The 11,273-nt window shown below is 39.1% G+C and overlaps 1 protein-coding gene across 1 annotated transcript; it reads left to right on the forward strand.

The window, feature by feature from the left end:
* The first annotated feature begins 541 nt into the window (after positions 1 to 541).
* LOC131989899 (dehydrogenase/reductase SDR family member 4-like) lies at positions 542 to 10,684 on the forward strand. The gene is made up of 8 exons (XM_059355261.1): positions 542 to 2,795; positions 4,477 to 4,654; positions 6,121 to 6,222; positions 6,297 to 6,367; positions 6,459 to 6,510; positions 8,756 to 8,890; positions 10,065 to 10,120; positions 10,208 to 10,684. The coding sequence occupies exons 1-8, from the start codon at positions 2,683 to 2,685 to the stop codon at positions 10,320 to 10,322; spliced, it is 822 nt and encodes a 273-aa protein (XP_059211244.1). The 5' UTR covers positions 542 to 2,682; the 3' UTR covers positions 10,323 to 10,684.
* Positions 10,685 to 11,273: the final 589 nt, after the last annotated feature.

Below are 11,273 nucleotides of genomic sequence, written 5' to 3' on the forward strand. Positions count from 1 at the left end.
GGGAGAACAGTGACTTGGAGTTTCCTTCATTGGCAGTGATTAAACTGGAGTAGTAGTGGGTTTTTGTGCTGGCAATGGAGTCCTTATAGCGTAATGTGTGGTTATTGTACATGTCTTTGTGTATGGTGAGACCAGTTTTCCTGTGGAGTCTTTCAACTTGCCGACCTTTAGTTTTCATGAGGCGAAGATCAGGGGTGAACCAGGGGGCGGAGACGGTGAAGGAGACAGACCTGTTTTTTAACGGAGCAAGAGAGTCAAGAATATTATGGAGTCCATTGTTGTAATGATAAACCAGATCATCAGGGGTGGATAGATTATGGATGTCAAGGAGGCCGGAGGAGTGAATAATTGAAGTGAGAGTGGCGGGGTTAATATTCTTTATATTCCGGTAAGAGATGAGGCGTGGTGTTTTTGAGAGAGTGAGTTTCACTGTAAATGAGAGGAGAAAGTGGTCAGTTATGGGGAGATCATCAGCGGTTATGTCCAGAGGGGTGACACCAGAGCAGCAGATTAGGTCCAGAATATGTCCTTTGGAGTGTGTGGGAATGGTGGTGTGTTGCTGTAATCCAAAAATCTCTAGGCAGGATGTGAAGTCTTTGGTAAGTGGCAGATTGGTATTGTCCATGTGGATATTGAAATCCCCCAGCAGCATAATGTTTGGTGAGTGAGAGGATAGATGGGTGAGGAATGCAGCAAAGTCAGTTAAAAAGTCACTATTGGGTTTTGGGGGCAGTAGACAGTGGCAATGACGGTTGGAGTGGGACCAGACAGTTTACAGACAGACGACTCAAACGTGGTGGAGACGGGCACAGATACCGGCGAGACTTTCCAGGTCTCGCCGGTTTCCAATATCGCGAGACCTCCTCCCCGACCAGAGCCACGGGGTTGACAGGTGTAAACAAACCCACGAGGAGTGGATTCGTTGAGCTGGGAGTAGTCCTGGGGCTGTTGCCACGTCTCAGTTAAACATAGAAAGTCGAACTTACGGTCTGTGATGATGTCTTGGATGAGATGTCCCTTGCCTGTCAGTGTCCGGGTGGAGGTGAAGAGCCTCTGGCGTTGGTCCAGGCAGGTGATGGCGCAGCCGGAGCAGGTCAGTGGCCGAGTACTGGATTAGACCCGCCACTGGCAGGTGGACGGGCAGTACAAAGAGCCAGACACAGACAAACAGGATGAATGTCCTACCGGCCCACATTGTGGACGAGGACTCAGGCAGCGCTGACGGCCAGAAAACGCCAGGTGAGGATCACACCGGGACAGGACAGGTGAGCGAAAAGTGACAGCTCACGTAAACGATAGTGCCAGCAGTTTTTAAAAGTATTCCAGAATGATGGCAATTTCGCTGTCCGATTAGATCATAGTAACATAAAATAAAATCAGCCTGGAACGTTAAAAGTTGAAAAGTTACCGGCGAGCAGCGGCAGCTAGTGGAAGAACAGGCTAACAGTTAGCTCTGTAGCAGTACAGTGTGTATGTGCTAATAGGCTAACAGTGAGCTCTGTAGCAGTACAGTGTGTATGTGCTAATAGGCTAACAGTTAGCTCTGTAGCAGTACAGTGTGTATGTGCTAATAGGCTAACAGCTAGCTCTGTAGCAGTACAGTGTGTATGTGCTAATAGGCTAACAGTTCTGTATCAGTACAGTGTGTATGTGCTGCTGCTGCAGGAGGTGTTCACTTAGAGATCTCTGTTTGTTTACAACAAGCACCAGACACACTGTGCACAGTTATCGATGCTGGTTAATTCACGATCACTATGTTTATGAGCAGCAGAGAAGACACACAGTGTGAGAGGTAGTGATGGTCCGCTGACACTTGAAGCTCCGACACATGCGCGGTAGCTCATGAAGCAAACGTCCCGAAGCACTGTGCCGAGGCGTGGTTTGGTCACGTGACTCGTGACGTTCGAAGCAGCAAAGTGCTTCGAACGTCACCGAATCACCAACAGTGGAAGTGAACCGCTACCTCGCTGATCCTCCACTAGAAAGAACTTCAGAACTGCTCACATACTGGGCAAACCACAAAAATGTATATCCCAATCTTTATCAAGTTGCTAAACATTTCTTATGCACCCCAGCCTCATCCGTGCCGTGTGAACAGGTTATTTCCAAGGCTGGGGAAATTGTATTGAAAAGAAGAAACCGCTTGAATCCCAAAACTGTGGAAAAACTGTTGTTTCTAATTAAAAATTCATAACAAGTGACACAAGCACAGTCACTGCCCTGTTTTTCAAGCACCATATCTTTCCCCACCCACCCATGAAGCTCTTTACCAATGAACCCCAAAACATTATTTGCCAAATTCCATAATATAATCTGTATTTGCGCCAGCCCCATGTGAAAAGGGACCTCAGGCCGGATTCGAACCCGGGTCCGCCGCAGCACTTAACCTTAAAGGTATGCGCTCTACCGGTGTAAGCCACCGGGACGCCTTATAAATCATCATTGTTGTTGTATTCAGTCGTGTAGTTGAAAACAAATGCATGAATCACTCAATGACACGTCTCGATTGTACTTCATTTTATTGACCACTAGATGTCCTACTGGAGCACTGTGTGTCATATGTCAGCCATCACTAGTGAGAGGACATCTGAGAGGGCGTGGCCTGAGACTCCTCCTCCTAAAGGAAACACGACTATGTCTTACAGCTGAGTCCGGGGAGGACATATTCTCTGTTCTCAGGTGATGTTGCGGAGTGTATTCAGGTGCCTGAGGACCAATCTTGTTGCTGGCCAAAGAAGTATGTCTCAGAGTAGCCTTGCTGGAAAGGTGGCCATAGTCACTGCCTCAACAGATGGGTAAGAATTTTATAATATAAAATATGTATACACTTCCCTATAATACACAGCAAGGTTATTATAGTTAACGAAAACTAGAATTAAAAAAAACATTTTCGTTAAGTGAAATAAAAATAAAAACGAGAGTTTTTAATTTTTTTTTTTAATTAAAGATAACTAACTGAAACTGTACTGTGAGGTTACAAAACTAACTAAAATTATAGTGAAAATGTCCTTCGTTTTCATCTTTGTCAACTTTTTTCATACGTAAATCTTTTTTGGTTGATATGAAATCAATTTCATCTATCTGGTTTTATGACTTAATAAACTTATTGGGGCTGAGATGGATCAGACAAAGGAAATAAAGGCAAAATTTATTGTGACTTTTTAAAATCTGGCACCCAACAAATACCCCATTACAAAAAAACTAAATCTAACACTAAAACTAATAAAAGTAAACTAAAAATAAGCATTTTTCAAAAAATAAAAACTAATTAAAACTAGCAAACTCACTCTAAAACTCACTAACTGAATTTGAAAAGAAAAAATCACAACAAAATTAAAACTAAAACTATTGAAAAATCCAAAACTATTTATTATTTATTAACTATTTAACCTCGATACACACACACAAGCTGCTAAGATCATGGTTTTGGTAATAGTAAATCTGCTGTCCTGGTGAGCCAGTAATACACAATGGATTACTAAAATATTCCTTTTGGTGGTATATTACCTGTATTAGATTTTTATCTTGTTAAAAAAGTTAATTGATTACTAAAGTTCTTGGAAAACAAACAATGAGCGTCATGGAAGACCAGCTTTGTAGTCCTATCTAAACTCTCTCTTTATTCATTATTAATAATTAATATAGGATTTTTCAGACTCAAAGTCATTCGCAGTAATTAAATATACAATCCCTTAGTGGAAAACTGCACATGACATCAGGTCTGGACCTCATAAATTGTGAGAAAAATGCTGAATGCATACAAAAAATTAAGCTGTACAGTTTCTGTTCCTTCGCATATATACAGCATGTCATTATGAGTAGCCAAATATACATTAGACAAACCAGCACAGACAGCCACAAAACCAAACAAACAGAGCTGTTTTAGACAAAAACAACCATAACAACAAGAACCACAGGGGCTGGGCCATATCATACATCAATAAAAAGAAAGACATTTTACAAAATCATATATGATACATAGAGATAAGACTGGGGGGAGTCCCCCTAAAGACAGCATCCAGTTTTGCTTACCACCACTTCCATATCACATTTAAAAATATATCGATATATTTTATATTTCGATATATATCGCCCAGCCCTAAGCTGCTATGTAAATAAAGTTTATTATCATATTTCTGCTCTGCTGCCCCCCAAATCTGGAACTCCCTCCCTGAACATTTACGTCTGTGGACACTTTTAGAAAAGGGCTTAAAACTTTTCTGTTCAGGCAGGCATTTTTAGGTTGTCCCTAGATGTTTTTATTATTGTCTCTGCACCTTAATCTCTTAATAATGGACTTTATTACCTGTTTCTTTTTTATCTACTGCTGATTTTAACATGTCTGATTTTTCTCTTAGTCTTTTGTTTATTTTGTTTCTGGTTTCTGTAGCACTTTGAGATTTCTTTATGAAAAGTGCTTTACAAATAAAATGTATTATTATTATTATTGTCATCAATTATCATTCTCCTGCTCAGAATCGGTTTAGCAGCAGCTCAGGCTCTGGGGAAGAGAGGAGCTCACGTGGTGGTGAGCAGCCGGCAGCAGGCCAACGTGGACAAAGCTGTGGCTCTGCTGCAGGGTCAGAGCATCACGGTGACCGGGACCACCTGTAACGTCGACAAAGGAGAAGACCGAGAGAAACTGGTTCAAATGGTGAGTATTAGTTTTATAATCTAATACTGGTTTACACCAAAAGATTTCCCCAGTCCCAGACTAAAAGCTGAAAGTCTTTAGTAAATCTAGGAGTTTTACTGGAGTCACGGCGCTCCATCATCTCCATGGTTAGTTTAAGGTAGTAATCTGCTCTGTTTCATATCAGTCTTTTATAGTCTTGGTTTGGATCATATCAAACCTGTTTGATATTATCTCAAGTCTCAGTGACGGAACAAAATCACCAACCAATAGATGAGCGGGGGAAAGGTTCCCGGTTCAGACTTGTTCCAGACTGGTTCAGACTGGTTGCAGACTGGTTCCAGACTGGTTCCAGACTGGTTCCAGACCGGTTCCAGACTGATTCCAGACCGATTCCAGACTGGTTCAGACTGGTTGAAGACTGGTTCCAGACCGGTTCCAGACTGGTTCCAGACCGGTTCCAGACTGGTTCAGACCGGTTCCAGACTGGTTGCAGACTGGTTGCAGACTGGTTCCAGACTGGTTCCAGACTGGTTCCAGACTGGTTCAGACTGGTTCCAGACTGGTTCCAGACCGGTTCCAGACCGGTTCCAGACTGGTTCCAGACTGGTTCCAGACCGGTTCCAGACTGGTTCAGACCGGTTCCAGACTGGTTCAGACTGGTTCCAGACTGGTTCCAGACTGGTTCCAGACTGATTCCAGACTGGTTCAGACTGGTTCCAGACTGGTTCCAGACCGGTTCCAGACCGGTTCCAGACCGGTTCCAGACTGGTTCCTGACTGGTTCCAGACTGGTTGCAGACTGGTTGCAGACTGGTTCCAGACCGGTTCCAGACCGGTTCCAGACTGGTTCCAGACTGGTTCCTGACTGGTTCCAGACTGGTTCCAGACTGGTTCCAGACCGGTTCCAGACTGGTTAAGACTGATTCCAGACTGGTTCAGACTGGTTGCAGACTGGTTCCAGACCGGTTCCAGACTGGTTCCAGACTGGTTCAGACTGATTCCAGACTGGTTCAGACTGGTTGCAGACTGGTTCCAGACTGGTTCCAGACTGGTTCCAGACTGGTTCCAGACCGGCCAGTAAAACCACTTCCATAGGAAAAAGGAGCATCACAATAATGCCTCAATAAAAAATATAGTGATGTCATATATTAAGATTTTTGGGGAGACTCACTTAAAATGTATCAATAAATGTATACAAACCACGTCACACACTAGAGCAGCTGGAGCCAAAAGCTAAGAGCATGATGGGGGGGAAATTGCATGGTAGGAAAAAAACTGCTAAAAGAATCTAGTTGTAGTCTTGTAAATAGTTTCCCTGCAAGATTCTCAGTCTGTCTAAAATCTCAGTGTGAGACTAAAAACTCTAAACACTTGACTTTAGATGTGAGCAGGTGTGACACGATAGTTTTCTGGGAGTCTTTAACAAACCTCTTCCTCTCTCTCTCTCTCTCTGTCTCTGATCGTCTCCTCCTGTGTTTCTAACAGACTCTGGATCAGTGTGGCGGTATTGATATCCTGGTGTCCAACGCAGCAGTGAACCCTTTCTTTGGGAACACCATGGACTCCACAGAGGAAGTCTGGGACGAGGTTAGTACTAGTCTCCTGACTAGAAAATTTGAATACAAGATCATTTATGGGATAATTTCTCCTTTTCTGTCCAGGTCCTGTCTGTAAATGTGAAAGCAGCTGTTCTCATGACTCAGCTGGTGGTGCCTCATATGGAGAAGAGAGGGTGAGTGACAAACAGATCCAAACAACAGGAAATTATGTAAAACTCTCCATTCTCTATATAGTTAAGTAATGTTCTGTATTTTTCTTCTTAGAGGCGGAAATGTGATATTTGTGTCATCCGTCGTTGGATACCAGCCGATGCAGGTCAGGACATTTATCTCAAACATATTTAAATGGAAAAGGAATGCCTTTTATGTCAATATTAAATAAATAAGCCTATGAAATTAATCCTGAAATATATTTGTAGACATATATAAAAATAAATAAACATATAATTTAAAAAAATAGATTTAAAAAATGATTTATTTATTTTTAAAGGACTGCTCTTATTTTAGAGAATTTTTATTTCATAATTCCACATTAACTTATTTTTTGTTAGAGACTGAGATGCATTACTGTTTTCATGCTGATCATTTTAATATAACAGATGGACATAAAAAGAGCAGGGAAATAAATGTAACATTGGGAAATAAAAGTTCCCTGAAATGAATAAAATGTTTTATAAAAAGTAATTTTGAATTAAAACATATCATTTATTTATTCAACTATAGTGACTCCTTATATTTATATTATATATACTTTATAATATACTATATTATAATGTATTATATAATACTATATTATATTGTATTATATTATACAATATTATATTGTATTATATTTTAGTATTTTATATTATATTATACTATATTATATTATATTATGTCTCCATTATCCATTATATTATATATACTATATATATTGTATAGTATATACTATTTCATATTATATTAATGGTGTCATTTATTTCTTGCCAGATTTATTTTATAAGCATATTTATTGATTTCCTTTTTTAATTAAAAACCTGTTTAGTAAATGAACTAAATTGACCCATTTATATATTTTCATAATTACATCTATTCATATGTAGCATTGCTCCATTTATTAACTCCAGGATTTAATTCATAGATGTATATTTTCTTGTTTCATATGGATACTTATTGAGAGACTGTAGAGTTGATAATAATAACTAGAAAATTTCCTTTTTAGAAATTTTGAAAGAGCCACGGGGGCTACTGGCGGTGTGTGTACACTATGATGAGATTCTTCAGAGATTTCAAACTATGCCCTTTAACCTCAAAATGTGTGTGTGTGTAGCGAAAATCGCATAAAGTTACCTGTGTATGTGTGTGTGTGTGTGTGCGTGCGTGCGTGCGTGTGCGTGTTTGAAGCATGTGTATGCATGTGTGAGGAGTGTGAGCGCTTACGCGCATGTGTGTGTGTGTGTATCTGTAACTGTAATCACATCAAAGATCAAAGGCAATCAGATCAAAGCAATCAACAGAAATAACTGACACCAGTGACAGCAGCCGGTGGACAGAGGTCCAGAGGTGGACTGGAATTTCTGGCCTCGAACAGAAAGCATTTTTGGCAAAACCATAATACCTATCATTGATCTGACTTCACTTTGAGCGTCCTGAGTTCTTCCTGAACATCTACATATGTTTTTTTTTAAGAAAAATGAAAAAATAGCTTTGTTAGAGCGATCTAAAAAAACTTCATAATCTCACTTTTTCCGAAATCTTCCTGCGTTTTTAATATGGGAGCCAATGAGGCTGTTGGTGGTGTTGGTGGATCATCTCTGTGTCGTACGCCCAAACTATAACTCTGACAGCTTTACCAGAGGATTGTGAGTGAGAAGACAAATTTTCCTACGTTTCTATGTATAAATTTTTTTTTTTGACAGTTTTATCTCTCCCTCTACACTCTGGCGATGATGTCACACACTCTGACACGGACATTCCGTGCAATACACACCCATTATAATCTCAGAATTTCTCCAAAAATGATCATGGTCATTGAACAGGGATTGATAAAAAACTATATGACCTATCGAAACGTGGATTAATACACCGATACACAAGACTTGTGTCTACTGTTTAAAGTTTAAATGGAGTCTCTAGGTGAAATTATGCCGGAGAAGTAGACGTTTAAAAATCTCCAATTATTGTTCTCTTTCACTCATTTTTTTTCGGCCGTCCCATTCATTTCAATGCAAAATTTTGGGCAGGTTTTCGCGACTTACGTCGCGAAAAATTAATATTCCGTAGAGAAAAGTAATAGCACACCGATCCCGATCAATCCGCACGTTTTGATATATAATTTGTCCTGCAACCTGCACTCTTTAAGTTGTAGGACTAGTAGCGGGACGAAATTGCGTCTGCAAGAGGAATAAGAAGAAATCCACAGTATAACAGTAGTGCAGCACTGGTCCCTACAGCTATTGCTGTATGGGACCAGTGCTCGGTGCGATTGCCCTGAGGCCCTAATTAGTAATAAATAAAGTCCAGTGTGATATTGTTGTTGTGGCGGTCTGTGACTGTTCTGGACTCTGTCTGGGTCTCTGCAGGGTCTGGCTCCTTACAGTGTGAGTAAGACGGCTCTGCTGGGTCTGACCCGGGCGCTGGCCCCTGAGCTGGCTCCCAGCAACATAAGAGTCAACTGTGTGGCCCCTGGAGTCATCAGGACCCGCTTCAGCTCTGGGGTGAGGAGAAAACACACACTCAAATCCCTGAGTCGGTTCAGGGTTCATACGGGTGCTTGAAATCCTTGAAAATGCTTGAATTTAAATGTATTTTCAAGGTTTAAAAAGTGCTTGGATTTTGGATAAATTGCTTGTAAATGCTTGAAATTCTTCCTGTATTTCTCTTACAATCTGACTATATCCATCTATAGACTATAGATAATCACATGTTCAAGGTAAAAAATGACATCTTGATCAAGTTCATTTCAAAATTCCTGGATAACAATAATAATTATATTTTGGCATTAAAAATATCATTTGGGTTAAAGAGCTGCTACATACTGCTGTATTAACCATTACAGAAACATAAAACATGATTTTTATAATTACTAATGCTGTTAATTTAGGACAGCTGTGGCACAAACCGCTGCTCTAAAACATTTGTTAAGCACTGTCTACAATACAGTCATGGAAAAAATTATTAGACCATTATTTTCTTTTTCTTGTTCGTTTTAATGCCTGGTACAAATAAAGGTACATTTGTTTGTAAAAATATAATGACAACAAAAATAGCTCATAAAAGTTTAGTTTAAGAACTGATATCTAGTAATTTTCCATGGTATTCTTGACAATGATTTTGGTTATTATCAAGAAAGCCATGGTAAATGTCTAGATATCAGCTCTTAAATTAAACTCTTATGAGCTATTTTTGTTGTTATCATTATATTTGTCCAATCAAATGTACCTTTAGTTCAGGGTTCGTACGGGTGCTTGAAATCCTTGAAAATGCCTGAATTTCAATGTTGAATTTTCAAGGTTTAAAAAGTGCTTGGATTTTAGATAAAGTGCTTGTAAATGCTTGAAATTCTTACTGTATTTCTCTTGCAATCTGACTATATCCATCTATAGACTACAGATAATCACATGTTCAATGTAAAAATAATGAGTAGCCTATCTGAAATGAAGACCGTTCCTCCTAAAAGTGTAATACCATCGCTGTTGGTATGGTTCAGTGAAATCTCCCCCTTTTAGTATGTAAGTACTCATCTAAAACATGGAATTTACAACAGGTGTAAGATACTGGAAAAGCTTGAAAATTTACCTTGAAAAGAGCTTGAATTTGACCACTCAAAAAGTGTATGAACCTTGTAGGTTTTCTCAGTTAAATGATAAACATTGTTGTCTTTTTTCGCAGTTGTGGGAAAATGAAGACCTCATGGACGAGTTCAAAAAGAAGCTCTGCATTAAAAGGTTCAGCTCACACTCGCATGGTCATTTTTCACCTCCATGCTCTTCTATGCACACATGATCTCCATATTTATATTTTCCTCTCTCCAGAATCGGAGAGCCGGAGGAAATCGGCGGCGTGATCGCCTTCTTGTGCTCTGATGAAGCTTCCTACATCACTGGAGAGACCATCGCCCCGACCGGAGGGATGGCCAGCCGACTCTGAGCTTCACTGGAGGAAAAAACACTTTGCACTTGATTGTTTTTGTCCCTGCTAATATCTCAATAAATTACAATATCACGGAAAAGTCCATTTCCAGTAGTTCAAGTCAAATAGCCACAACCACGTATTGAGTCATATACAGTATGTGCATGTGACAAAAAATACACAAATTATGACAAAAAGGACACAAATTATGACAAAAAATACAAAATTATGACAAAAGACACACATTATGACAAAAAGGACACAAATTATGACAAAAAAGACTAAATTATGACAAAAAAGACTACATTTTTAAAAAAAATTGACCACCCTTGTTATCTTCAATTTCTTGTTCATTTTAATGCCTGGTTCAAGTATTTGGACAAATATAATGATAACAAAATATCTCAGTTTAGTTTAAGAGCTGATATCTAAACATTTTCCATGGTTTTCTTGATAATAACCAAAATAATTTTCAAGAAAACCATGAAAAATGTTTAGATATCAGCTCTTACATTTAACTCTTAACATCTATTTGTGTTATCATTATATTTATCCAAACAAATGTACCTTTAGTTGACCAGGCATTAAATTATAATTAGAAGAAATTAAATAAATTATTCTGTGTGTAATGGATCTATATATGTTATTTCCACTTTTTGAATTGAATTACTGTCATAAATAAACTTTTCTATGCTATTATAATTTATTGAGATGCTCTTGTAAATCAAGCCATCTTAATATGAAAGCTATAACACGCCAATATAAGCCAGGATAGTAAACTAATTATTGAAGATGTTGGGTTCTTCCAAGTGTCCTGGATGTAAAGATTTCTGCTCTTTAATAGCTGTGACATTTAATTTTGTGCTCATAATTGATGTGATAAGATGATATTCAGTTTATAAATAAAGTGAAAGGTTTTCATTGATCTTCACCACCTGCTCCTGCTTTTATGTTTCCCCCTTCTGTTAT

The sequence above is a fragment of the Centropristis striata genome, chromosome 17 (assembly GCF_030273125.1).
Source record: "Centropristis striata isolate RG_2023a ecotype Rhode Island chromosome 17, C.striata_1.0, whole genome shotgun sequence".
Lineage (NCBI taxonomy): Eukaryota > Metazoa > Chordata > Actinopteri > Perciformes > Serranidae > Centropristis > Centropristis striata.

Excerpts from the sequence above, each read along its gene's own strand:
- LOC131989899 (XM_059355261.1), top strand. The coding sequence starts at position 2,683 with ATGTTGCGGAGTGTATTCAGGTGCCTGAGGACCAATCTTGTTGCTGGC. Across the intron at positions 4,655-6,120 it reads GAGAGAAACTGGTTCAAATG|ACTCTGGATCAGTGTGGCGG; the intron begins GTGAGTATTAGT and ends TGTTTCTAACAG. Across the intron at positions 6,368-6,458 it reads CCTCATATGGAGAAGAGAGG|AGGCGGAAATGTGATATTTG; the intron begins GTGAGTGACAAA and ends TTTTCTTCTTAG.